This window comes from Oreochromis aureus, linkage group 12 (genome assembly GCF_013358895.1).
Source record: "Oreochromis aureus strain Israel breed Guangdong linkage group 12, ZZ_aureus, whole genome shotgun sequence".
NCBI classification, from domain to species: Eukaryota; Metazoa; Chordata; class Actinopteri; order Cichliformes; family Cichlidae; genus Oreochromis; species Oreochromis aureus.
In genome coordinates, this window is record NC_052953.1 from 26,580,751 (window position 1) to 26,608,706 (window position 27,956).

At 40.8% G+C, this 27,956-nt stretch overlaps 3 protein-coding genes across 9 annotated transcripts; 1 reads left to right on the forward strand and 2 right to left on the reverse strand.

The window, feature by feature from the left end:
* Window positions 1-1,705: 1,705 nt before the first annotated feature.
* Window positions 1,706-5,341, reverse strand: c12h5orf34 (chromosome 12 C5orf34 homolog). Of its 2 annotated transcripts, none has more exons than XM_031743237.2 (11): window positions 5,063-5,341; window positions 4,858-4,947; window positions 4,392-4,760; window positions 4,054-4,316; window positions 3,875-3,967; window positions 2,722-2,842; window positions 2,549-2,640; window positions 2,385-2,460; window positions 2,192-2,289; window positions 2,060-2,106; window positions 1,706-1,953 (listed from the first exon to the last, which is right to left on the reverse strand). In XM_031743237.2, the coding sequence occupies exons 1-11, from the start codon at window positions 5,264-5,266 to the stop codon at window positions 1,775-1,777; spliced, it is 1,632 nt and encodes a 543-aa protein (XP_031599097.1). In that variant the 5' UTR covers window positions 5,267-5,341; the 3' UTR covers window positions 1,706-1,774. The 2 variants fall into 2 exon arrangements, with proteins under 2 accessions (XP_031599097.1, XP_039476673.1); XM_039620739.1 differs by having other exon boundaries at window positions 2,382-2,460.
* Window positions 5,342-6,454: 1,113 nt separating this feature from the next.
* Window positions 6,455-13,734, forward strand: rnf34a (ring finger protein 34a). 4 transcript variants are annotated; one of them, XR_004199722.2, is made up of 9 exons: window positions 6,455-6,632; window positions 7,149-7,367; window positions 8,099-8,485; window positions 8,951-9,013; window positions 9,349-9,550; window positions 11,079-11,108; window positions 11,327-11,368; window positions 11,912-12,606; window positions 12,973-13,734. XR_004199722.2 is itself a non-coding variant. In XM_031744069.2 (8 exons), the coding sequence occupies exons 1-8, from the start codon at window positions 6,627-6,629 to the stop codon at window positions 12,097-12,099; spliced, it is 1,137 nt and encodes a 378-aa protein (XP_031599929.1). In that variant the 5' UTR covers window positions 6,455-6,626; the 3' UTR covers window positions 12,100-13,734. The 4 variants fall into 4 exon arrangements, 3 of the variants coding, with proteins under 3 accessions (XP_031599929.1, XP_031599945.1, XP_031599953.1); XM_031744069.2 differs by having other exon boundaries at window positions 11,912-13,734; XM_031744085.2 differs by lacking the exon at window positions 11,327-11,368 and having other exon boundaries at window positions 6,456-6,632; window positions 11,912-13,734.
* A 1,044-nt stretch (window positions 13,735-14,778) lies between these two features.
* Window positions 14,779-27,312, reverse strand: kdm2ba (lysine (K)-specific demethylase 2Ba). 3 transcript variants are annotated; one of them, XM_031744050.2, is made up of 10 exons: window positions 27,164-27,312; window positions 23,546-23,770; window positions 23,265-23,408; window positions 22,286-22,372; window positions 21,647-21,928; window positions 19,059-19,873; window positions 18,731-18,894; window positions 18,483-18,644; window positions 17,855-18,073; window positions 14,779-16,030 (listed from the first exon to the last, which is right to left on the reverse strand). In XM_031744050.2, exons 1-10 carry the CDS (start codon window positions 27,215-27,217, stop codon window positions 15,849-15,851), a joined length of 2,334 nt encoding a protein of 777 aa, XP_031599910.1. In that variant the 5' UTR covers window positions 27,218-27,312; the 3' UTR covers window positions 14,779-15,848. The 3 variants fall into 3 exon arrangements, with proteins under 3 accessions (XP_031599910.1, XP_031599903.1, XP_031599917.1); XM_031744043.2 differs by having other exon boundaries at window positions 21,647-21,937; XM_031744057.2 differs by lacking the exon at window positions 27,164-27,312 and adding an exon at window positions 24,704-24,724 and having other exon boundaries at window positions 21,647-21,937.
* Window positions 27,313-27,956: the final 644 nt, after the last annotated feature.

Consider the following 27,956-nt stretch of genomic DNA (forward strand, 5'->3'; position numbering starts at 1 on the left):
TTTTTTACTAATAAACAGCCTAAAGGACATAGAAACAGCTGACTAAGTCACTGAAAATAGAGAAAGTGTACAGTCACATGAGAAAGAGATATGATAGGCAACTTTATAAGTTACATTTGCGCGCTGAGCACATCAGCTAGTGCCCTGGAATCATCGTAGATACAAAGTTATACAGTAGGCAATGGCTCTGTGATTCTTTCTCTTCTTTTAAATCCTCATGGGTTGTAATGAGAGATTTTATATTAATCTTTCCCATACTCTATGAGCTTACTGAATGTATTAGGTAGATCATTCTGATATTCTGCTAGTGTACATGATTGGCAATTCAGGGGCTTTAAAATGTGTCAATAGTCACTCACTCAAAAAAAAAAAAAAAAATCTTCAGCCATAAACTATTTAGTTGTTTTGACTCACTGGGGCAATGGCAGCTGCTGTCTCCACTGGATGATAACAGAGACTGTAAAACCTCTCTCTGCCTGTTGATTACAGTGTAAACACAATGTGCTGCATAGTTCACCGAGTTCTTAGTTTAATGCAACCAAAGTTTATGGTTACAAGGGAACACAGATCTGGAAAATAGACTGAAAGCTATTCACCACCTGACATTAAATGAACTGCAAAGAAGATTCAGATGCTTGCTATTACTGCATCTATCAGTTCGGTCATTTAAAGAAGTTCAGTTTCTTGAACTTAAAACCATGTTTTGGATTACTGACTACCTGACAGAGAGACTGTAGTGCCTGGGACTGAGCAGAGCTCTGTCTGATTAGGTGATGCGCAGCACTGGAGCTTCACAGAGGACTGCACGGTCTCCATTCCTGTTCACCTTTTGAGTTGTACAGATTTTCAGTACAACTTCAGGTCATAGCACCTATAGAAACGCTGATGATTCTGCACTGCTCTGACAGGAGAAGCACTGGAGAGTTGTCTCATCAGAGCAATCTGAATATGCTTTATTTTGAAAGTCTGATCCCTACACTAAACCCAAAAATAGATTCCTTTTGAAGTTTATTATATGGGATCTGCTAGAGCCCTGATTTTCCTTCCTGCTGTGATCTAATGCCCTCCTGATGATAGAACGCCATCTGGGACATTGAGCTGACCACCCCAGTCAGGAGAGCCAGCATAAACGATATCTTTTCTGCTGTTTTCTCTGAGACATGTTGTAACCTCAATACAAACAATTCTTTGCCAATGTCAATGTTTGAAGATGAGAACTACAAACAAACTGCATACTGCATCTGTTAAAACGGCAAGGATTCTGGCTGGGTGCTGAAGTGGCCTGGCTGCATTCCAAACCTTCCACTAGCTGAAAACATTTGGCGCAACATGAAATCAAAAATACAACAATGAACACCCTGGACTGCTGAGCCGCTCAAATCCTCTATCAAACAACAATGGGACACCATTCCTCACCCAAAAGTCCATCAATTGGTCTCCTCACTTCCCAGATGGTTATGGGCTGTGGTTAAGAGAACAAAGGATGCTACACAGCAGTTATAAGATGTTTTGCTGCCATCAAATTTAAAATAAATCTTTTCCCCCCTTAAAATGTTACAATGTCTCAATTGAAACATTTGATTATGTTCCATTATGAATAAATTGTGTCCCAACTTTTCTGGGGTTGTTAAATAGACTAAAATATTAAAAGTCTATGCAACCCCATTACATAGTAATACATACTTTATTAAAGTATAATTCCACACAGTTTTATTATATTTTTTATTGAGACAAACACACAAATATGGCTTCCTGCTTAAACATAAGGATTCTTTTAAGTTAGTGTGGCTGCAGATACGAGAGCGTCAATATCCTGAATTGCTTTGGATGTCCTTTGAAGAGCTTCAGCAACATAGTTGTCATTTAATGGCTCACGAGTGACGTCTGCAGGACTTTCCTCCTCATCTGCATGTGCTTTTCCACTTTTTAGCACGTGGCTGTTCTCCAGCAGAACTGGGCAAAGGATGTTAAAGAGCACAGAGAGACAGCCTCAATACAGACAATACAGACATTAGTTTAAAGCATCCCTTTGTATCTTGATCCCAGTGCTGAAGGATACAGCTAAATCGCTTTATCTTCTCAAGCTCTGCAGCAACGAGCTCTGATCTAAAATGAACAGTACACACAAGCTGTTAACACCTTTAATTTTATAACAAAATATCGACAGAGTGACCAGAAAAACACAACTTACAAACTGCCTGCTTCCTCTGTCACACTCATGCGTTGCTCAGCAGGCACAGCAATGGGCACCTTTTCTTCAAACGCTGTTGGTTTACAAAAATATCCATCCTGCAAACAGAAAGAGATTCAGTAACTGGCAGTGCACAAGCTTAAATGGTGGATAAAGTGTAGGTATCCACAGGTGTATCAGGAGGTACTACTACTTCGAGATCTTGCAAGCAGCTGGGTAAGGCTGGACACTTCAGTGACTGCATGGCCTGGTTGTAGCAAGCCAGGATCCTGTAAAACAGTTATGCGATGGGTGGAGACTGGAAAAAATTAAAAGTCCTTTAACTCACCAGACTGTGATGAAGAGGGGGCAGCTTACCTGCTTGCACGACTCACAATAGAGCAAACAGAGTAGGCCTGTCCAAGCACATCAGGTGGAAGGCTGTTTAAATGGTAGGTTACCTCTTTGACCTGTGGTAAAGATTGGCTAAATTTGTAAGATTATTTTTAAAATGTATTGGTTAAATTTTATAATAAGAGGTTAAAGTTTACCAGCCCTGACTGGAGTTCAGTTTTGTGATGCGTAAAATAAGAGTTAAGGTTGCGGTTAGAGCGGATGACTGATCCATCCCCTGGGGAAACCTCAACAGCTGAGACAGGTCCACTCAGTATCCTACACAGCAGACATGAAGGTAAGCACACTATTCTAGTGTAGATTTATAGACCATCTCCCACACTCTATACTGTAAAACAATGATTTTTTTATCATGAGTATGAAAATTGAAGATTTCAGAGATCCTTTCAGCTTTGGTGTTAGACTGGATCAACAGGAAGGATGCTTCTGGTCTGATTTATTGTTTTGCTTTCAGGCAACTGATGAGGCACAGAGGACTTGAAAAATGACAGCTATATGTTGTCAGGACTATTTTTAATAAATAAATACATTTAAGCACTTTTCTGGTATTTTCAAAGCGAATCTTCAAGTCTTAAAGATGTTAAATAAATAAATAATTGTACAGATATACACTCAAATTAATAACAGATAAAAAGTCTATCCAGAGGGTAATAAACAGCACAAAGTGACAGTGACTGTGTTCGTCACTCTCCTGGAAGAGATTGCAAAAACAAGATACTACTCAAAACACTAAAGAGAGCTCTCATCTTGGATTTTTTTTACCTGTTGCCCTCAAGTAGACGTTTTGATTAACAATTACATCTCCTTCAATCAAATCAAGGAGATTTGGTGCTAAATGCTTAAAAGCCTACTATACCAAACCTACTGTAGAACAGAAGATGTTTTGGTATTATCTACGTAACATCACATGATATAATGCAAAGTGATCTATTTATACCATTTCAAGCCCTTTGGAGCCTCACACACTCAGGCCTCAGGGTAAAGATTCTGGGCTAACAACATAAACATTAGCGACATCTGAATGACCCATAAGCTGTCAAACAACACAATAACAACAGAGTTTCTCTCTGGTTGATCCAATCTAACATCAACCATCATTCAGAGGTTTTTTTTTTGTTTGTTTGTTTTTTGTAACAGTGGCCTTAAGAGATCAAATGCATTGCCACTTAAGAAAACACCAACAAATAGAAACATTCCGCAAAAGTTAAGTTAGTTAAGTTTTCTTAACTTGCAGTGCGTTTGACCTTTCAGGGCCACCACACTTTATACCCTGAAGACCTGCAAAGTTACCTGTAAGTGACTCCCTGACACCACACTACCTTTACCATCTCAGTTGGAAGGTCTGTGTGTTCTTCTTTGGCCAGGGGATCTTTAACCTTCCACCTTAAATACACAAATAAGGAAGCCTACATCAGCCACTGAACAATATTGAAATGGTTTACAAAATGCTTGTTTTTAAATCTACAAACCTGTGCCGATGAGGCGTTGGACACGTGAGAGGCAGCGCCTGAGGAACATGGGACCTTCTGTCTTCACAGGATATGTCCAATTTGTTTATTGTCTTGTCTGATTGGTTGGAACTCCTAGCTCCTCTATCCACTACATCTTTAGCTTTAGAGAAACGAGCTGCCCAGTGATGGCGAGCCAAGGAAAGAGGGTAGGCCCATATGGGAGCAACCGCACAGCATGAGTGATGCTGGACCACTGTGGTGGACTGGTACACCTGTTCAGGCTGGAAAGAGAAGAAAAATCAGTCATCCTATCAGACTTTAGACACACTGGCGTTATTATTAGAAGGAAGTACTACCTTTTGGTGTCCATCGCTGATCATCTGAGGAGAACAAGACCTCGGTCTGGTCAGCATCGTCCTCATGTTTCTTCTTCCGTGCCGGACCACTTCGGTGTGATCACTGGTATTATCGGGGACTGGACTGCTCGCTTGCTCTTGTCTGTCGTAGCTATCATCTTTGCTCATTTGCTGCATGCTGCGGTGCTGATTTCGAGCAGAACTGAGGCTGCACATGAACTCCACTGTGAATTCTTCACCGGAAGGTGACAGCACCAACGCAGCTCGTCCCTCCTCCGACCTGACGATGATCTCGCCTCCAAGTCCAAATTCAGCCAGAGAGGCTGACACCTCTGGCCAAAGTACAGCTGAATCAATGCTGAAAAAAGGCTGTATGAGGAAGTGCAGAACATAGAGAGAGAGAGTAATGAGACTGCCCACATAGTCTAAGGAAGTACCACAGTGACTAGCAACCAGCTCTTTATACCTTTTTGTTCTCAGCAGAAATAAGTTCATGTGGCAGATATGGTTGACCGGCATACTTATTTCTAAATGCCAGTGCAGCCAACATCAGCTTCTGTAATAAAAACAAGTGACGTAATCACGTTGAACAAAGTCAGATTAAGGCAACACGAGAGGCACAAAAGCAATTCAGTTGTTTTTATAGAAACCCTCATACGTAGTGCCGATACCTTGTATGTGCTGATGGTGAACCTGGTCCTCTGTCGGACTTTCTCAGCGGGCTGCAGTGGATGTCGGCGGGGGTCTGCGGCTTTCACCAGCAAGAATTCAGAGCCGCACGGCGAGAGCTGTAACCGCGCTCCGTTCCTATACCGGATATCCACCGACTCATCCTCGTACATGATCATCAACACAGCACTCTCGTCGGTTTCCATCGTGAAACGGAGCCCGGGGCTGCGACCGCGCCGATAATCAAAACACTATGACGTTGTTACGTCATCAGGCGGAGACGCTTACTATTGGCGCGCACATCGAGTGAGACCGGAAGTGTCTTTTCTAAAAATAAATAAATAAACCCATATTAATAATAATAATAATGATAATAAACAAACACATCTAAAATAAATTGACCAAAATTACTGAATTATGCATGACACTGACATTTACATTAAACCCGGTTATGTATATTTGTTTGGCTCGGATTTTTTTTTAATAAAATAACTAATTACGAATAACTTATTAGGTATGTAGTTAACTACGAAGGAATATCAGGGATGTACATGATGTTTAGTCATAGAAGTTATTATTCAGCACTGTCTTTAATCTTCTTAATGACATAAATATCTGTTTTAATAAGTTAAAGTCCACGTGACGACTTCACCATCGTGAATAAAGTGATGGTGAAGTCCCATTGATGTTAGATGAATCTCAAATAGCTTAATTCATGTAAGTTTAGATATTACAAACCGCAAGATTGGTTAACTCACGTTTGAACTTTGTGTAGACTTTATTAATCCCAAAAAAGGCCAATTCGTTTACAGCCTATCACAACTACACAACTTACTCACACAATCAAACACACACAACCTCCAGTGCTTAAGCACCAATCATAAAATGCTGTTGCGTATCAAGGCACAGATCAACAAATAAATAGTTGAAAAACAAAATACATAAATAGAATTACAAGAGCATATGTATTAAAAAAAATAGCAGTCATTAACAAATTATTGAAGTATCTGACTGTTTATGGTTCAAAGAGTGGCAACCTGAGAAGAATTAGAAGGGGCACACTTGTGGAATGATGATGAATTAAAACTTAAATTAATGTTTGTTTGTCAGTTTCATGCGGTGACAATTAAAGAGCAAAGGTAGGATTATCACTGTATGTTAATCATTCTATCTTATCTTCTAAAATTATTATCTTCGTTTGTTTTTGGCGAAATGTGATTATAAAAATGTCGCCATTTAAAATATTACATTTTTTAAAACTCCGACGAGTAAAACTTCAGCCTACATATTTTTGTTAATTTTTTTTAATCTTTACATTTAATTAAAATCTTTGCTGTCATCTATTTTTGTGGACATTTTCTGCAAGTTAACAGTAGGTGGCACTAATGCGTCGCCTGGCAGTAATTAGACCACAGAAGCAGCAGTACAGCGGCGGTGGACTGTGCTCGGCAGTTGATTTCATTACATTACGTTTAGAGAAGATACTTCATCTAAATAAGCGACGCTACACATTGCAATGGTTACACTGGCAGTCTCTTTTGTCTTGGTAGACACGCCGGAGTTGCAATGAAGGTAAATTTTTCTTTACATAACCTTTGTTCAAATTTTAGGTCTGATTAGATTTTTGCTAGCACCAACCGGCTAACGCAAGCTTCGGGTCGCTGACGTTTCTGGGCTTGTGCTAGCTAAATACTTAAAACGGCCGGACAGACAACCACTCTGGCAGCTGTCACTCAACACTGAGATGACGTTAAGATTATTTAGTTACATCAGGTTTCCAGGTGAATATTGGTCTAGCTGTTTTTCTGCTTTTTTGTGACGTTATGTACCTTAAGTGCTTTTACTGTTGACATTTGCTTTCTCTATGGACAGCTTGTGCTTTATGAACAGCTCGTACAAACCCCTTCTAGTAGTTTCATGTATAATATGCACATATATGTGGCCTCTACACAAAGACTTGTGGTAACCGTGTAGAAATTATACTGATGGGCCTTTGTGGTTGACATATTGTCAGTAAGTACAAGATGTTCTTCAGGATTCAACGTGAAGACACTAAATACTGAAGTAAAGGTGTTTTGTAAATGTCAGGCAGGGGCCTCTTCCATGTGGGCTTCATGCTGTGGTCTGCTGAATGAAGTCATGGGTACTGGGGCCGTCAGAGGCCAGCAGCCAGGGTTCGGGGCCGGTGCTGGACCCTTCAGATTTGCCCCCAGTGCGGGATATTCCACTTACCCGCCCACCAGCTCAGGGAGTCCCAGTCTTGTATGCAAGGCCTGTGGTCAGGCCTTCTCAGTCTTCAGGAGGAAGGTAGGTGCCTGTATGTTCTGTGTAATACAAACATATTACCTGGTCTGATAAGGAGGAAACATATTAAATGAATTATTTAGACAGAAGTACTGTGGGCATGGAGAGTGTGCGTGCTTAGCTCATTTTCTCATGTGCATTTTTAATGGGTGTTCATATTTTTGTTGAAGAAAGAAGTATGTAATTATAAAGGTATAAACAAATTCAAATAGTTAAAAAGAGGGTAACTGGTTTTCTAGAGTGCTGACATGATGAATATTTATTTGTCCTGGGACAAAAAGGCAGGAGTCGGGAGGCAGATGGACCAACATGCTGGTGCTCTAATATCTTCATGCTCAGGCTCTCATTCTGTCTGAACCCTCTGCACACCACCATGCCAGTCTAATCCCATATCTTGCATTTATTACTCTTTGATGTTTGTCACTTAAAAGAAAGCACCTCCTGTCTCTGTCTGGATGGGAAGAGCAGATGTGAGTGATAGAAATGCAATAAAGCTCTGGTGGCATTCACATACTTTCCAGTGATTTATTAAATGGTTTTGGTATTTTTCATGTTTTGACTGTAATAGCAATATTTATTATAAAATATATGTGCATATAAGGAGAAGAATGAGACAGGTTACATTTTCGTCTGTGACGTCTTCCTGCGATGAGATACTTGGCAGTATCACATGGTGGAAGGTGTGCATAAATCACTAATTCCCTCATTTCCATCATCTTGTTTTTCTTCCTCAGTATATTTGCTGCGACTGCAAGAAGAGCTTCTGCTCTCTGTGCTCCGTGCTTCAGGAGAATTTACGCATTTGTGCCACGTGTCATTTGCTGAAGGCGACGGCCTTTCAGCGGCCGCGGCTCATGCGTCTCCGAGTGAAGGACCTGCGTCAGTACTTGCTGCTGCGTAACATCCCCACCGACACCTGCAGGGAGAAGGAAGATCTGGTGGACTTGGTTCTCTGTCACCAAGGAATCGAGGAAGAGGAGGACCCCGACATGACCAGCCTTCAGTCACGTTCCCTGTACACTCCAACCCCTTCTACCACACAGTCTGCCTCTGAGCTGTCTGCGTTCGCTGCCTCTCAGGAGGAAGCGCTCAGCAGGAGCGATAGCTCTGACACCAACCAGGTCAGAACCAGGTTAAACACATGTATGCAAATAACATACTGTCCAGACCTCTACAGATATTTAAGTATGTAGTAATGCTGGTTTGTTGGTGCAAAGCATACATTTCTAAGAAATTCATGTGAGTGTTTCCCAGAAAATGAGTCAGTTGGAGTTCACTGCTCATCCTTTGAACTAAATTTGCACACCAGCTAAATAAAAACAAATCAGGAGTCTAGAAAGCAATAAAAGAAAGCAAATAAGCTAGAAGAGAGCCCAATCTCAAGCAGCCAGGAGCCACTATAAATACTTGTACCAGGCCTGATTATAGAGCAGTAAGCTTGTCTTTGAATGGAACGTACCAAGCATTGTTGTTTCCAATGTATCAATGGGCTGACTGAGGTCGGTCTAATCCTAATCCTCTATAGGGCGGCATGCTTCTTGTGTGCAGTGCATACTATGTTTGTTGTTTCTGTTGTTGCCTTTCAGGATATGGGGGACGGTACATCAGTGTCTCTTCTCAACTTGGATCCCAGTGAAGACACTCCTGAGGTCTTTCTATTTATTTTCCTTTTAATAAAAGTGAATTAATGCAATTTTGCTGATAAAAATGTGGTGCAGTTATTAGAGAGCAGTGTGATGAATGCTTAGATGTTTTTGGGTGACTTGGGTTGAAAATCAATGAAAAGAAATTTATTCACCTAAGATCCCAGAAACAGTTCTGCTTACTTGGAGATATGAAAACTCAGTTATGCGTTCATGTTTGCAGACAGACAGTTTTTTTTTAAATAATAAATAAATTATAATGATTAACAAGAAGCAGAACATGATGAAAAAAGAGTTTTGTGTGCATAATATTTCATTTAGTGGTGTTTCCTGTCCTGTAGGTTAGTCCTCAGACTCGACGTTGGGCCAGAGCATCCCTCTCAGACATCTCCAGTTTACGGGACATTGAGGGCCTGTCTGTCAGGCAGCTGAAAGAGATACTGGCCAGGAATTTTGTCAACTATTCAGGGTGCTGTGAGAAGTGGGAGCTGGTGGAGCGTGTCAGCAGACTTTACAGGGAGACTGAAGAGAACAGGAAATCATGTGGGTATTAACTTTCTTCACTAGTGTGTGTCCGGAGCCGCAAATCCTGTCCGCGTGGTTTGGGAAAATAAATTAGAAGTTTTGCATATTTTATTTAGTTATCAGCTCTAAAATTAAAGCAATTCTGTGAATTTTATTTCCTATACGGATCTTCGGAAATCATCTCCACCGTGAATATAAAGACAAAATGTTTGTAATAATTAAGATCTTCCAGTCCAGGCTGGAAGAGCGTAAAATTGCGGGTTAGAAATCGTCCGCCTCCCTGCAGCGGCGCTCTGTGCTAATTACTTCTCTCCAACAGCCCAAAGGCGATATAAAAGTCTGGTGTTCAGGTAATAGAGGGTAGAGTTTACCTTTCCAGTTAGTAACCAGTCCTTGCATGTCTTTATTAAGTCTGCTGTTGCAGACCCTGATCTAGTATATAAAATGTTAGTAATTAAACAGTCCAGGCTGGAAAAAGCGACTCAGGTAATAGAGGGTGGTGTGAAGCATTAAGCAGCCTGCTCAGTCTCTCAGAAGGCTGAAATCTTTGGTCATGTGTCAATTTTGAGAAAAATGACTGAACAATAGGATACTATTAACGTAAACTACTGTAGATCTTCTGGATATCCTAAAAGATGTAGGACATTATTGTAGGATATGTTCAGCCAACAAAAGTTTAAGTGAACACAGCGGTATGTTTGGAGTGAAGAAAAATCCTTCACACCTATCTGTGAAGCGCGGTCAATGCACAGACGGTGTAAAAGGTGGGCGTAGCTACCGTGATGTCATCTGTTTGTTTCTGATGTCGTGTTTTGAAGTCTTGAGATTTGTATTTTAATCCTTGCCATCTTTTTTTAAATTTGAAAAATAAATAAATAAAAAATGATTTGATGAGGCTGGCGAGGCTAACAGTGAAAGTGCTTACTCATTGGCTAACAACTTGTCAATCACAAGCCGGAAGCACGACATGCATAATCCTGTTTTTTGGAATGTAGTATAACCAAGATTTAGAAACTAAAGCTAATTTCTTATTCGGTATAACCCAAAATAAGTCACTGAGGCTCTTTCAAACAGACTTCTAGAGGACCAGAAGTCTTTTTTACAGCCATAGCTGTGAATAGGAGAAAATCAGAAGTCCTGACCTTAGTTCAACTGAGATGACCTAAAGAAGAATCAAGATACCTTAGAATTACTGATGAACTGAAACCATTATGTAGGCGGCTTGGCTCTAAATTCCTCCTGACAGTTGTGCAAGTCTCGGGCAGCTATAGGAAATGTTTAAAAAAGCTGTGGTTGCTTACAAAAACAGACTGTACCATTTAATAAACTGTAGAGTTAACCTTTTCCAGCCTGTACTGTGAGCCAGTAATAAAGATAATAAAGACAGCAGAAGTACAACTGTGTTTATAATTAAGATCAGACCGCATTTTATCCGAATAAATGTAGACATTCAGCTAACTTCAAAGAGTTTACAAACCTTTTCAACTGTATCATGTTGTGTGGTCTAATGAAGTGTGTCAGTACATTTCATTTATTTCTCTTGCAGTGGAAAATGTGAGCAGCACTGTAACCACAGGTAAGTTGTCACCCAACTTCTGTGTGCAGTGTCCTAGATGTCATTGTTGGAACCACATCCTGTTTTTAACCACTGAAACTAAATATCTCTGCTTCCTCTGACAATATTATTTACTGCGAGTGCTATTGATAACTCGCACAGGTAGGGTCATTTGAACGAGTTTTTCGTTTAGACTCGTGTTGATATGTCTCGTGCTTGCTTTACTCCTCCCTTATAAGTGATGACCTTCCCCCCTCCCATCTGCAATGGTGCCATTGGAGGTAAGGCTTATACCTTGTGGTCACATGTTCCATCTGTGAACCCAACTGCATCTGCACCACACCAGTATTCATTGTGAACCTGTTCTCATTTTCCATTCGACCCATTTCTTTGAGACATTTCCATACGTGGTGCTTCCTGTGAGGGGATATTGATGTTGCATTGAGGATGAAAGTTGAATGTTCATTTATCCCACTTAAGAAAATTGAAGATTGATCCACCATGAAAATCAATCTCCTTCAGTCTCATCTATTCGTGTGTGTGTGTGTGTTTGTGTGTGTGTTGAATATGTGAAGCTAATTATATTGAAAACTGGAGTATGTTAGCCATATGTGTTCACTCTGAGATTGCTTTTAGTGATCAAAATTGTGTGGTTGACATAGTAACATCTTGACAGTTAGACCCTGCTGGGGTTGTTATTTTGAAGGCGATTGTGGGCATGACCTACCACGATCAGACGAGGGTGTTTTGTGAAGCTGTTGAGTATTCCAGTCCTCTCTTACCTTTTCCTCACTGTGTGGTTATATCACTCTCTTCTCTTGCAGATGGGGAGAACTGTCCACTGACGATTCACGATGACAACCTCTGCAGGATCTGCATGGACGCCATGATCGACTGCGTCCTCCTGGAGTGTGGACACATGGTCACTTGCACCAAGTGCGGCAAGAGGATGAACGAATGCCCGATCTGCAGGCAGTACGTCGTGAGGGCTGTGCACGTCTTCAAATCCTAATGCACCTCTGCAGCACCACTGCACCTGCTTCAGACTGAGACTGTACCTTAACCTCAACAATGCAGCTCGTAACCTTCGAATCCCCGAAAGACTCAGTCTGTGGATGTTTGTATTCCCTGAGGTCTCACTTTATTTGCACAGTGAAATCTTAAGAAATGTCTTTCTGAAAAATTTTGACTATTTGCTTTTACTAGTGGGCAGAGCGTAAGAACGTACCCTCCAGCGAGTCATTCCTCAAGTTAACATATCTTCCGTATCTGTGTTTATTCTCAAACGTCTTAATGTTTTTCTTACAGTTTTTCAAAGCAAAGAATGTGCGGCACGAGCCGCGTGCAGTCTCGTTAAACACAACGCTTCACCCTCAGATCTGCCTGTAAACTGTAGCTGGTTCTCTACTCTGCTGGGCATTCCTGAGAGCACCTCACTTAACAACTGCTGCAAGTGACTACATATCTTCATGAGGGCGAGGGCACACGCTGAAGCTCGACATAGGAGAGTGTGAACTAGGTGCCAAATAATGCGTCATGCCCTTATGCTTCTCACCTTTTTTTCCCTCCCTTCAGCTGTGAGGGTTAGTGTTTGGATTGTTGATTCCTCAGCATGTTTGACCAGAAAGCACTTTTCTTCACAACTGTGTGTTGACTCACTGCTCGCAAGCGACCTAATAGTAGTTGAGTTAATGCGTACTAATCTTTGAGCTGTTTGTGTTCAAAGCTGCTGTGATTTTTCAGATGGAGTTGACATATAATTGTTCTGTTCACTTATTTTGTTACATAACTACTTGTATGCATTACACATTTTAAATGATCACACAAAGTCTGTCATTACAGCAATAGCTAACCTCCGCTTTCACCTCTTGATTTGTCTCTTTAGTGGAGGCAAAGTACGAAAACCGGTGCTAACTCATCCAACCACCTTCCCCAACCACCTCCCGCTGAACTGTGGATGTGAAACTGAATGTTTTTTTTGTTTTGTTTTTATTTGTCGTGTATCGTTGAGAATGGAATGAAGTGTCTTAACGAGTTGAGTTTTCTCATGTAGGAGTAATGTATTGAACTAACTATTCAAAGATATAACTATGAGTTTACTGACACCTGTGATATAGGAAGTAAATAGAAATTAATGACTTGCTGATGTATATTTGCATATATGGATCCATATGAGATGTGTATATATCTATTTTTTTTTTTTTTTTTTTTTTTTTTTTAAATTTGATTGAAGTGGCCCAAGGATTGGGTTCAGTTTATATTTAGAGGTTTACATTTTTCCTGTCAGGTGATTTAAAATGTGTTTAATCTGCATTAATTTGCTTGAACCAGAGCATGACACTCGGCTTTATTACACCAGATAGGTCATATCCTACTCCTTAGATCGCCCCTACCCCTTAAACAAAACCTCTGCTTTTATTTTCCCACAATACCCTGCTCTTTCACAAGTTTTGCGCTCTGTACTGTAACCCACAAAGTCAAAATTGCTGCTATTACAGTAAAGATGTCCGCTACAGTCATGCACAGTAGCGGATCAGGTTGCACTTTTTTCCTTTTACAGAGGGTGTAATTGTGTGCTAGGTTTGGTCTTTGTATTTGGGAATGTTGAACTTTTTATTTTGGTAATTAAAATTTCAATTGAAATCTATTATATGGTGTTTATTTTGTGGAAAAATATAAACAAAAATCAACCCAATAATTTCTTACAACTTAAACACAAACAAAAGTTAACTTGATCTGACTTCACAACTTCAAAAAGTGGTAAAAAAAAAATCATTTTAAACCCTCCTGTCGTCTCATCTGACATTTGGCAAACACAAAGCTTTTTCACCACACCTCTCCAGGGTGCTCTTAATCGCTTAATTAATGGGAGGGTCCAGAAGTTAATAAACCAATCACTTTTCTAAAAACTTTTCCAAAAGTAAAATGAATTACAAATTTACATAACAAAACTAGGTAAGTATATTCTTACAATTTTAAAGAAAAAACAAAAATGAATACAAATTACGATTCATAAACATTCAACAAAAATCCCAGCAAATCAGCAGTTTCTGCAACATACTAACCGGACCATCTGGCACCAACAACCATGCCACGGTCAAAGTCACTTAATTCTCCTACAGACATGCTCAGCTTGATCATGTCTATATCCTTCAATTCACTGAGTACATATGTGTTATGGAGCTTGTACCTAACCCAAGCTGAGATTTAGGACCTTTCATCTTTGTTTTGTTTTTTCCAGTTTACATACTTTACAGTGATTTATCTGCGAGTCATCCATCCATCTGTCATGAGGGGGCTGGATCCTATGCCAGATGTCATAGGGTGAGAGGTGGGGTACACACTGGACAGGTTGCCAGCCTTTCACACGACTAACAGTGAGGTAGACATTCATTCACACTTATGGGTCATTTAGAAGCACCAACGAACCTAACTCTACTAACTGCATGTCTTTGGACTGTGGAAGAAAGCTGGAGAAAGGCCACGACCAGATGGTGGATTCAAACCCAGGACCTTCTTGCTGTGAGGCAACAGTGCAAACTACAGGCTTGTACCAAATGTACAAAAACTGACAGACAGACATTACCCTAATCACGCTTACGTCAACTCAGTAAGCCATAATTAGGTAGCATCTATTAGCATCTATTAGCCCCGTGAGAATATGGAAAAAAAGAGAACAGCAAAAACTCACTTTAATGGTACAAATGAAATTCTTTTAATGCATATTAGCACATCATTTTTGGATTTACAAATATAAACATCACATTCACCTGAGGTGATCAATTACAGCACAACACCCAAAATACAACACCTACTGTAGGGAGTATAGGTTCAAAACTATGCAAATGAGTTATTTGCAAAGGTCAGCGTTAGCAGATTATATAAATCAGAACCAGGTGAAAACAGATGTGTGGGGATTACTGTATTATCACAAAGTCAGTTTCACAGTTGCTGGGACAGTCAGCTTCCTGCTACTAACTTTTGGGTGTTAATCTTCACCCGCTGGGAGCTGCAACAGGCTTAAATCACCCTGATAAATTACTTGTACTCATTATTTGACCCAGCTATGTGACACACCTATGTCAACTTACTGAATAAATACAAACTGTAATAAAAAAAATATCAATAAATTAATATTGAAATATTGTTGAAAACCCCATAAAGCAAAAACACTCCACATATTAAAGTATTAATGTAACTGAAGGCATGAGGGTGTAACAGAATATGAAATTTGTTTATCTTTTTTTATCATCATCAAAAAGACATTCTAAATATTTTTATGATCAGATATATTGTACATGCTATTTTATTTCTCTGATACTGAAGTGACGTTAAATTCAAATGTACATTTTGGCACGCAGACTGTTACAAGAGGGCAAACTGAAGGAGATCATTTTCAGTTCACGGTACAGTCTCTCTGTGATAATAGTTCCTGAGACACTGTAAACTCATGAAATGTTGCTGCTATAAAAATACTGTTTTTCAAATATTTAAGGAATAAAAATAACCCAGGAGTCAATTACAAGCAGGTCTTTATAAAAGGTACAATCTCAACAGAAACACATGCATGCCATCTCTTCTTAACACGTCCAGTGAATGTTTGTCACCTCCTGACATTAGACTCCAAGGCTTCCATCCAGTAAACCTCCATCTTTCACTTCAGTTTACTGACAGTGATTCAGAGACTTATCACAGGACCAGTTGTTCCATTAAGTGCAAAGACCATCTTTGAAGTCCTCTTATTTTTTGCCCTGTTGGGAACTAGCTTATCTTCTGCAGCAATTTGTCCTCTTTCAGTTTAAACGGTACACTCACAGACATCTCTGCGATGAACCTTTCACAGGCTGCCTTGGTCACCTGCTTGCAGAAGCGAAGGTCTATCTGACAGATGCTTCCGCAGCGCTTGAAGAAGTTTAAGGAATGGTCCGTGACTCTGTTACACACTGAAAAAAGAGGCAGGGAAAAAGGGTTAGAAGAACAGAAAACTGTCAGTCCTGCTAATTTAAAAATGCATACGTCTCCAGACTAATATCTGGTATTCAAAAACTGGGTTTTATTGCTATAAATGTAAACCGGAACTTTGATAAAGCTGGGACTAAAATGTAAATAAAAGCAGAAAGTAGTGAGCTGCAGATCTCGTGCATTTTTTTTTCCAAAACTACACAAAAAACTGAGAAAATGTGCAATTTTAAGAAAAATATTAGCTTATTTTTAATTTGATGGCAGCAGCATGTCTCACAAAAACTCAAACATTGGGATGGAGGCAACAAAAACCAAAACAGGAAGTGGTTCTAAGAAGAAGCAGCTGAAGGAATATTTTTAAACTAATTAGGTTAATTGGCAACAGGCCAGTAATGTCTGGTTATTAAAAGTGCATCTTAAAGAGGCACTTAGAGTTCCCTCAGAAGTGAAGACAGGCTTAGGTTCACCAATTTACAAAACACTGCCCTCACAATTGTGGGGAAATCTCCTCACAGCAGGCAAGATCAACAATCAATATTGGATGCCTGTTATCTCCTGGCCCTCAGGCAGTACAGCATTAAAAACAGGCATGATTCTGTCATTGAGAGCAAAACTGGTCTGTGGTCAGAAAAATCAAAATGTCAAATTATTTTTTAAACCATGGACACCTGATCTTCTGGACTAAAGTGGAGAGGGCTTGTCATACAGCTTACTACCATCTGCGATGGTATGGGGGGGCTTTAGTGCCTATGGAACTGGCAGCTTGCACATCTGGAAAGTCACCATCAATGCTGAAAGCTATATACAGCTTTAAGAACAACATATGCTCCCACCACAACAATGCCAAGTACATGTCCTAGTTTTTTGAGACATTTTGTTGCCATCAGATTCAAAACAAGCTAATATTTTTCTTAAAATTGTAACATTTTCTCACTTTACATATTTGAGATGTCATCTATGTTCTGTTATGAATAAAATATGCGTTTACAATATTTGCAAAGCATTGCATTTTGTCTTGTTTTTTTTTACATTTTACACACTGACAATAAAGAAGATTGTAATTCTGAGTACTGTTGCTAGTTCAAACAAAAAAAAACACAAGCTAAGTGCACAGTAGCTGAAATGCTAAAAGCAGCATCTTAAAGGAAGTAAACTACCAATGCTAAGTATACTAATCTATTTATTCGTCTCAAGTCCAAGTATATAATTTCCTGGAACAATCAAGCACAACCCACAGCATTTAAATAATTTAGTGGCTAATATCGATGCTTTAGCAAAACCCCCTACTTCACCTCCTTCCTCTGTGGTTAACACAAGAGTTGTTATAGTCTTGTATTTTCCATTACTTTTTAAAATTTCTATATAATTTTAAACATTTATTTTGACTGCAGTTTGTTTTACAGAGTTGGTTTGCTTGTTTCAATTTTGTTTTATTAGTTTCAATGTTTGTTTGTTTTTACTTTGGCACCCAAAAGAGACACCAACACAAACAATACAAACACTTGAGACACTGGAAACAGACACACCCAGTCTCAATAAAAATATCAAACATTGTATCCTTGTGCAGCAACACAGCCAACTCCTCTTATGACAAGTTCTATTTTGTCTTAACAGAGGTGTTTTCTGTGTTATTATATGGAAATATGAGTTTAGACTGACCATCAGGTTATTTAAAGGACAGGAAGTGTGCCATATTTTTGAATTCAGACGCCCAGCTGACCTTGTATTCAAGCCTGCTGAAAAAAAACAAAACATGCTGATGCCTGTATATTCCCTTGACTCCACCATCTGATTCAACATCTCACCTGAGAGGTTGATTTCTGTGAGGGAATCTCTGGTTGTGGTCCCTGCTGCCGTCAACAGGTTGACCGACTGGTCATTGATATGGTTGCAGTAACTAAGGTCCAGCCTGGAGAGCAAAGGCATCTGTCGACTTATGAGGCGTAAAGACGTGTCGGTGATGTCCAGCCCTGCCAGCCTCAGTTCCTCCACGTTCCGCAACTTGCAACGGTTATCCAGCTGGCCTGTTAGTTAGTTGGTCAAATAAAAAGTAACACAGAACAATTTTAAATTTGATCAACACCTCAAGATTATAAATGTCTCTGACATTCAAGTTCACGCTTGTGTTTCAGTTTGAAAACGTAAATCTAAAGCCGTCCTCCTGGAAAAATCTATTCTGGGGTTTGGAATGAGAGCAATAACCTTTCCAGCTACTGAAAAGCCTCCCACTCCAAGAGTTGCTGTATAAAATAGTTAGTAATGTCTAACTGAGTACCTAAGAGTTTTAACATTAACACCTACACAGTTAATGTGAAATGATTAGTAATGGTGTTTATATTGCAGCTGTTAAAACTTAACTTTGAGTGTCATTTATGCATGACAGCATGGCAGGCAGGAGACAAATGCACATTTATGATAGTGGTTGTGCTTTACCTGGTCTGTTATCTGTGGGAGGGGAGAGGAGGTCCCTCATCTGTGCATCTTTGAGTCCCTCCACCCACTGCACATCGAGAGTGCGCAGCAGAGGGCAGCTGGAGGTGCAGAGTGCAGACACAGCAGCCCAGGAGCACCCCGACAGCCTTAACACTCGCAGACCTAAAACATATAAACACACTTTAAAATACTGATTGGGGGGTGGGGTGCCTGTAACCTTAGATCAAAAATCCCTTATAGTTAAGTACCTGGCAGTCTGTTAATAAGCCAGCTTAATTGTTTCTTGGAAATGTTGGTCCAGCTGAGGTCCAGGGAGACTGGCTGTCGGCGGATAATCCCACTTAGCATGAGTGGGGTGACTGAGGTGCAGCGGTTCAGATCTATCTTTGTCCAGAGTCTCTTGTCACAACACCTAGCAGAAATAAAGATTTGTGTTGAATATCAGGTCTTTGTGTCAAGGCAGAACACCCTAAACCAAACTGTAATTGCTCCTCCACATTTCAGAGTTTTTTTCTCTTTTGCACTAACATCAGAAATATCTTTTAAATCACTGTTGAGATTGTGCTGTGCATTTACCATCTGTTCCACGTCTTGCACACTCTCATGCACACACACAGCTCCTGGTGTGTGAGATAGCGGAATATCTTCATCCAGAGCTCTCGCTGGATGATGTGCGCTTTTCCATCTTTTAGAGGCAGTCTGTCGGGAGGCGGACTTATGGGAGGGGGTCGAATAACGTGCCGCTCCATTTGGACACACTTGGGTGGAGAGCGCGGAGGAACCGGCCGGGTTGTCGGAGTGCTCCTGTTGAAGCCCAGCGGAGTGATCTGACTTGGGTAGAAGTGTCGCAGCTCCCAGGAGTTCCCATTCATCTCTTTGGTCTTGAGGTGGGCCCTCTGATCCCCAAGCTCATTGCCGTTGCGGAACAGCTTCTTGGGTTCCTCGTTTTCCGTCTCTGGTTCAGCCTTCAGCGGTTGCCGGTTCTCATTGGCCATGCAGTCCTCGGTCTTCTGGATTTCCTGGGTAAGTGCTTTGCTCAGTTCCCGACTCAGCTCTCTGTTAGGTAAACGCCGCTTACGCCGAGCCTTTGGACGCGGGCCTTTTTCCTGGGTCTCGCTCCCGCCCTCGCTGCTGGGGCCGGCCTGTGGAGAGCTACAGTGAGACTGGTCACTGTCTCCAACGGGTGTTCTAAGGCTGGGATTCAAAAGGTCGCTCTTTGAGTCCCTGTAATCCCCATCATCTTCAGGGTCTCCAGAACGCCCTTTCCTCTCTACACCGCTCTGGAAATGAGACTCCCTTCCTTCTTCATCCTCTTCTTCAGCATCTTCATCGTCCTCTTCTCTCTTGATTTGTTGAAGAAGTTTGGAAAAATAAGGATCATCTGACTTTTCCTGGAGGAAAAAAAAAACAAAACAAAACAAAAAAAAACACAAGTCAGGGCTCTAGACTAACTTTTTGCCACGGCTGAACTGCGCACACCAGCACAAAAGTTAGGCGCACCCAAATTTTTCAACCGCATCGCTTAACGCCGCAGTTTTACATGTGCACCTTTTTGGGGGAAAATTGCTGTCCATACAGACAATATTGATTTGGAAATGATTAACTAACAGTCTTGTCAACACAAAGTTCTTTATTTGGAACACAGTTCTACAAGATAAGTTACTGAAAAAGTGCTTGTGCTTAAAGTGCGTTGGCACTCTTTGGTAACATTGAAGACAATGTTAAACTTAATCATCATCTCGGCCTCTTCTGACGACCTGTTTGCTGCTGCCTGCCGCTGACAGGCAGTGGGGAGAGGGGACACTTGGGCAGTGCATTTATCGCAGCACATAATGTGTTTTCTGGATACACTGTGCTTTTCCAGCCTTCAGAGATTGATGGCTCCTTGTCAGAGCTGGCTATGAATTTCAGACAGATCAGGCCTTAACTTGACAAAAAAGTTATCAATAGTTCTTTTCATCTTTTCTTATTACCCGCAGCTACATCCACTTCTGTCGGGCCTAGGCTGCTCACTAGGGCTGAGTATCATCACTGATTTCTATAATCCATTCGATTCCGATTCAATTTTGCCTCAGATAGTCAGAAATATTATAATGATCATTTATCAGTACTGATACATGTGAGACTTTATCAGAGGTGTGAGCATCACAGCAGATGCCTTTGTGTCAAAGTAACTGAGGGTAAAACAGAAAAACATGAAGGAGATTTGCCTGGCCTGGCTTTTTATAGCAGATAACCTTAAACATATTCTGCAATATTCTGCAATTTTGCATAATTTTAAAAAGTTTACATTTCTTCAGTATCGAACAGCAGAAATTAGGCTCTCTTGTCTGATGTCATTTAAGTAAAAAAAAAAAAAAGACAGTGGCGGACAGCGCTGTAAACAACGGTAGACTGGTGGGTAATTAAGCGAATGAATAATGCAGAAAACAGAGATTTGAAATGGGAAACTGTTCTTGAAGGAGAGAGAGAGGGAGCTGTGCATGAAGTGTGATTTTATCGTGGTGGAAGCAAAACAGCAAAAGTACGAGGGAATTAATGATGACATTTATCAAATGTGAAGCATAGTTTGAATCAGTGAGCTGTCGGCTTTCAGACCTGACGGCGTGTCCGTGTATGTGCCGTCGGGTGAGAAAGCCAAGAAAGAGAAAGTTGATTCTGATGCGTCGGGTCCGCGCTCTGTGTTTACGTCTTTGTGTGGAATCCGTTTAACCTGCTCTCATTTACCGTTTGGTGGTTGTTGAAATAGTTTTGTGAGCTTTAACCTGAGATTCTGGTGTTTCTAGCAAAATAAATTTATATTTAAAAGTCGATTCAGGATTTAAAGAATTGATATCGCTTTATTCAAGCACTTTCAAACGTACACACGAAGGACCACAGGAATATCTGGACCACGGCCAATCAGCCCCTGACTATCTCTTATTGGTTTAGACCACGATACGGGCATAATGTGTCAGTTGTTGACCACACGGAAACTTTCAGAGTTAAATGGGGTTTTTTTGTTTGTTTTTTTTACTCGAACAGCCGAGTGCGACCCAGGATTTTTTTTAGTCACATCATTGAACAATTTTGTCGCACTTTAGAGCCCTGCATGTGCAATTATCCCCCAAAATACTGCTCCACTTACAGATCTAAAAATGAGCCACATTGTACATTATACAAACCTTCTTCCTCACACTGAGATCCTCTTCCTCATCATCATCAAACAGCTTCCTCTTTCTCCTCAGTTTGTCCTCGGGCCGGGGCCGTGGCAGGTTGCTGGGTGAGAGCACCGGCGGCTGGCGGCTGAGAGACTCCTCGGGTCGGTACCTGGGCGTCTCCTCTTTGTCTGACCTCCTCTTAGTCGCTGAAGAAGCGTCCCCCTCCTCCTTTGTCACAGGCTTCTGTTCCCTCAGCAAAGAGCCAGGGAGGTTGGAGGCATACTTGAACCCCGGGCCCCTTTTTTGCTTCAATGCCAAAGGGACAATAATTGCGAGACAACTTTATACCTTTAGCCTATATTGACAAGAAAAAGCCGCTGTTCCTAAAAGTACTCCTATGGTTTAATAAACGAAATCAATGTGACCGAAAACATAAAAGACACAGCAGTCAGAGGTTTCCTGCTTCACTGCCACATGTGAAAGATGACAAAAGTATAAACAGGAAGTGGCAAGTTGATCAACACGCTTTAACCGAATATTGAAATAATGAAAGCAACAACAGCACCAAAAACTCTGTAATGCTAATTCTCTTTTGTTTCCAAAACACACTTGATGAGCTGAAACTTGGCATAAAAACCTTGACACACACATATTTGTACTCACTTTTCCACTCTTTCCAGCATGGTTGCATTTAGGACATTCCCAGCAGTTAGGGAGTTCATCATTCACCACCCCTGAAGCGTCGCACACCTGATAAAAACAACAGCCAAATGAGTCGGATTTCAACTTGAACTGCCAGCTCTCGCTCAGTCCTGTGTTCAGTGTGTTTAATGCAAACAAGGCAAGGGAAGTGAAAGTGGCTGTTGTGACGCGTACTTGTTAGGCAGGTCAGCACAGTTTAACCTCAGTTGCTGTTAAACATGCCAACTCTTGCTTCATGGATTACTCAGAAAAGGGAAGTATAAACAGTTAAAGATCTCAACTCGGTCTAAATATGCTGTTACAAATCTAAACTGCTGTATGAGGTTCCAAATTTATTCTGCAACAAGACAATAAAACAGCTAGAAAAATCTGTAACAATGAGGCACAAAGAGACAGCCTCTTTTTTTTGTTTTGTTTGTTTTCTACTCTTTTTATGAAGTTAGCTGATGGCATTACAAATTCTTAGCTCTTGCATGCAAAACAAACACGCAGACCATGCTTCAAAAACTGGTTTGACCAAACATATGCAAATAGCAACTTGTGTTTTCGCATAACAGGGTGTGGGGCTGTGCGTTGCCCTTTTTGGTCATGATCTAATACAGTTTCTTTTTTAATCTGAGAGTTTGTTTTTAAAATCCTGACCTCTTAAGCTTTCTTAAGTGTGTGTTGAGTGAAACCCTCAGCATGATGGTGTCATGTCGGAGCCGTAAAATCTTGAGATCCACATCAGAAACAAAGGTTTTTTAGCGTTACGTAAACAACAACATTTCTACCCAATTATCTCCTTTGACTACGATTTAACTGCCTGAGTCACTCCTGTCATGTTAGAATGATCTGAGATTCCTGGCACATTACTGCAACACTGTGAGTCACCGTCACAATGACTGTAATGATGAGGTGGAGTTGTTCAGCTGTTCCCAACGTAGGCGCCCTTCTGTACCTTCAGGCAGTTGGGATGCACGATCTCATTGCAGATGGAGCACTCCATCAGCATAAAGTTAAACTTGTCCTCCTCATCCTCCAGTGTGTCCTCCTTCCCGGCTTCTTTGCACACTACACACACTGCTGTGTGGGGCAACACGGGCTGCATGGGGCGAAAAAAGGAAAAACAGGCAGAAATAAAGTTTATTAAGCAGTGAATTCTTTCTAAAAACAAAGCTGACAGTGTTACATGTCTTCATGGATACTTTTGGCTCTAAAGCTCTTTTGCTACTGACTCACCGCGATGCACTGTCTCATGATGCAGGACTGCTTCATGCGCCCTGGTCCACCAAACTTCTTCATGTCCTTACAGAAGTGACACTCCCCGCATTCAGACCGCAAGCACGCCTCACACTTTCTGCAGCGTGTCCTCCTGCGGCGGGCTCCAGAGGAGCTGCGGTTGGATGGCAGCTTAACAGCTGACGACGTCCCCATCTTGGGTTTGGGCCGGTTAGCTGCCCGCTGCTGGAAGGCAAAAAACGTAAGAGACGTCAGGTGACAACTCAAAATGAAGAGACTCTGTGTCATTGAGAACATGGACAGAGGACCTTTAAGCAAGCTAACAGATGTACAGATATCAGACCAAACGGCTGAAATCAGCACAAGGAATGCCATCAAACTGGCACCGACATCAAACTGTGATGCATGCATTATGTATTTATTTATAGGCTATTCTTGCTGCTACTTAATTACAAGTCAGATGACCCAGCTACTAACAAATTCCTTAACTAAGCAAGTTCAAAGTGTTCCACCTTGAACTTGGGATTCTACTATCCTTCAGCAAACAGAGTCATGTGGAAACAGTATAAACTGTTTCCACATGACTCGGTTTCATTATTTCCCTCAAATGAAAAAATGAATATTAATTTTCATCAGTTAATTTCCCTTAATATGTCCTGAAGTAATTATTTTGTCAACAAAATATCTGAAAATTGTAAATTGTCCCCTCTAGCTCGATCACGATCTCTCAAAATAACCCAAAAATAAGGTATTCAAATTACCATTTCAAGTAAAAGGATTAAGTTCTCACATTTTAGAAACTGGAATCAGTGAATATTTGCATGTTTTTGCCTTAAAAAGTACTGGATTGCTATTGGATGGAAGATTAACAACACATAAGTGGCGTTTACAGGCTTTTGATATACAGTTGTGTTACTGATTAAACAGATGATTGGCTTCTTGGCTACTGGGTTAACTAGTACTCACTCTAAATCAAGTTAACAATTATAAAAAAAAAAAAAGCTGTGGTCAGTGTAGTGTACCTTACGATATGAAGCACCTTGAGGCGATTTCTGTTGCGATTTGGCGCTATATAAACTGAACTGTACCCATAATGTAGGCATGTCAATGAAATTGTGTCCTCACAGTGCATGTTAAGCTTAGGGTTAAGGGTGTCACCTTGAGAATTGTGACAAAAGCATACTCCAAATCTTCTTATTTGAGTCACTGGAAGCAGCAACTGTGTGATGCTGTGGACTAAAAATAAAAACAGTAATTTAATGATCAGACTGAAATTTAAGCAACCAATTATCTAACTGAATCCTGAAACCTTAATTCATTTTGTGATTTTCTCACATCTCCTTCTTACTCTCTTCCCTGTTGCCATGGCAGGGCAATATAAAGCACTATGAAAATAAGACAAATCACACAGGAGGAGAGGTTACCTAGGCAACACATTTGCCTCTCTGATGGCAACTGTTTGAATAAAAAACTGAGAGAGATGGATAAAAATAAGCTCAGAGTGGAGCTATGATTTGTGCTCTGAGCACTTTCCTGATGTCATCTATTCTTATTCTATTACTCAAATCACACACAGCCCACGCTCGACGGCTCATTTCAGCTCTTTGACCAATTATTACTCCATTCATTTGTATAAAACACCAAATTACAATAAACTAAGATCATTCAAGCCTCTGCGGTTGTTTTATGTGGAAGATGACACTGAGGCGTTCCAGACAGGTAAAACAAGATGTTCCAGGCAAACGATAACGTCACTCTTGCTTTCTGAATGATATTCACTGGAAGGAGTGGAGAAACCAGCCCTAAATATGTGCTAAAAAAGCGTCACGGTAAATTGTTAATAACAATGTGACAACATGTTTCTTCTTGTTTAACAGAAACTGCTCTTTGGAGCGTTTTCCCCCAGGAGGATTTTGGAACGCATTGTTAGATCTATCCCTTTACATAACAGAGTTTCTTCTGTTGTGTTGCTGTCAGCTCAAGAAGTTGTTCTTTGCCTGCTGCCGCTGCTGCTGACAGAGCATCTATGCAAAACCAGGCTAAATGATCAAACCAAGCAAAGCTTATTTTCATGGTGCCAAGCTTTCCATTAATCCATCTGACTAATACGGAAATATGAGAAAGAAACACAGAAGAAAGGACGGGTGCTGTTGCTGCAGGTGTGGCTGATACCTCACCATTTCCCTAACCTTATCTCACATGACTTTGTCTCACATAGCATATCTAAAGTAAGGCAGAGTCTCTGAGCAAATAAAGTCCATGCAAAGTTTAAAACCACAACAAAAAACTGACATGTCCTCCATTCCCTCCATTCCTCCAGGTCTCCACATGTTTTATTTGGCTAATTTTTTTTTTTTTTATCCCAGATGTATCTCCTCCCGTGATCACTTAGTAGCCAAATGTCTAAACCACTACACTACATATCCACTGTCTCTGCACAGACACTAAGGATTGGCTGCTGAGCCCTGCAAATAAAAACATGGCCCATATTGCTGTGACACAATCTTCTGACTCAGCACCAGCGTGGATGTCAGCGGGTGAAACTCACGTTTGTCTTCATCTGCTGCCCGCGCTCAATTAGCACAAATAACATGTGCTGCTCTCCCTATAATATGTCACAACAGAAGACTTCAAAATATGATCTTTGATGCTGCACTGCTTGTGGGTGTTGTGTATATAAACATTGTGTAAGAGCAGGGGTCTGACGCTTACATCAGCACTTCTCCTATTTCTCTTGAACTGTACATGCCAACTGTGTGCTGGAGAGACTTGTGCAATATTTAATGAGCCCTGCAAGAAAGTATTCATGCTGCTGACCCCAAATGAGCATGCACTCCATGCCACTCTTGAGAAGTTCGCCCCTGTGAGCCACAGGCTTTATGCAGAGTTTAAAATGGAGACATTTCTGTTAAAAATCAAACCCATTTGTCTAGTTTGGGGCCACTGGACTACTAAGTAACAGAAGTAGAGGCACTTCATTGTTACCCTCTCCCCACCCCCACCCCCTTTCTCTGTCCCTGCTTCCTCAACGTTTTTGACTAAAGCCTTCTTAAAGGCGCAGAGTTGTAGGACAAGTTTTGGAAGTGAGAGGAAATCAATCACATGAAAAACAGTTTCGATATAGCAGGTTAACCAAAGTGCACGAGAAAATCATAAGTCGGCCAGCATAAAGTCGGATGGCCTTCACCGTTAAGGTAGTGGATGATAACGAGGTTGTGGTCACAGCCGCGGATCTGTAACCTCACTGGATGAGGCTGCTCGCTATTAAGAGGTGGTCAGTACAAAAATGGGTCGTTTGTGGCTAACAAGATAGATGGTGTCCAGGAGGCGAGGACACGGTGTGTTTTTGGACGGTCACGGAACACAAAAAGGAGGAACTCCAGTTCCTTCAAATGTGTACAAACATTTAGCTTCGTGTTTATTCGCTATTACCTGGCTGACCGAAGAATAAGGTTTAAAACACACCTTCTCCTTTCAACCCGACTAACCTACATAGAGAGAGGAAAAGCGGATACAAACATTCACCTGAAGTAACTGGCGAAAAGGAAAAAACACCAAAAACCTTTTTTTTAATCGAGAAGCATACAGAGCAAAGTAGAGTTCACGAAATTAAAATACCTGCTCAGATTCTGAATCATATTCCTCATCGTCTCCGCTCAGTGACAAGGCCATGTCTCCTCTCTCTCATCGTTTGAGAAAACTAACATGGCTGAACAAGCTAAGTTCGTCCCCCTCCTTCACACCAAACACACACAGGCAGCTTCTGCAGGCTGCGTTCACGAACCATAGGAAATATCAAAACGTAAACGGCACAACTGTAATTAAAAACGTATTGGAAAGAAACGTAAACGCAGAGGTTTGCACAGAAATTTAACAAATATACAGGTTTCAGGGATGGTTCGTTATTGTATTAACACCCTGTCCTTATGACAATAAAGTCGGCTAAGTGTAATTAACGTGGCATGTTAACGCAACGTCGATGAAACAGGAAGTAAAGATAAGCAGGTAAAACAAGATGTCTCCCTCCCACACTCGTCCGTCTTTGCTTTTGTCGGCAGTCTATGGGCTGTATGACTCAGTGGCAGAACAAATTCTTCAAAGATTTATTTAATGTGTTTAACCTTTTAATCCTTAAGGGCTTAGCAGTTTATAAATGGAATTAAACTTCAAAAACACTCAGTGAGTTTATGCAGGCGTTTGTTATCAAATGTTGATAATGTGATAATGTGTTTACTTTTAATAATTGAAACTTTTTTAAAAATTCAAAACTATACAGCCATGAATGTACAGTGTATAAAGTTCACCTAATGTAGCTATATGTAAACACTCTTAAACTAAAAGTGAAAAACAGCACTTTGATTTGACAGTCAAGAACTTTCTTATCTGATTTAGCCTACCTAACAGCAGATTC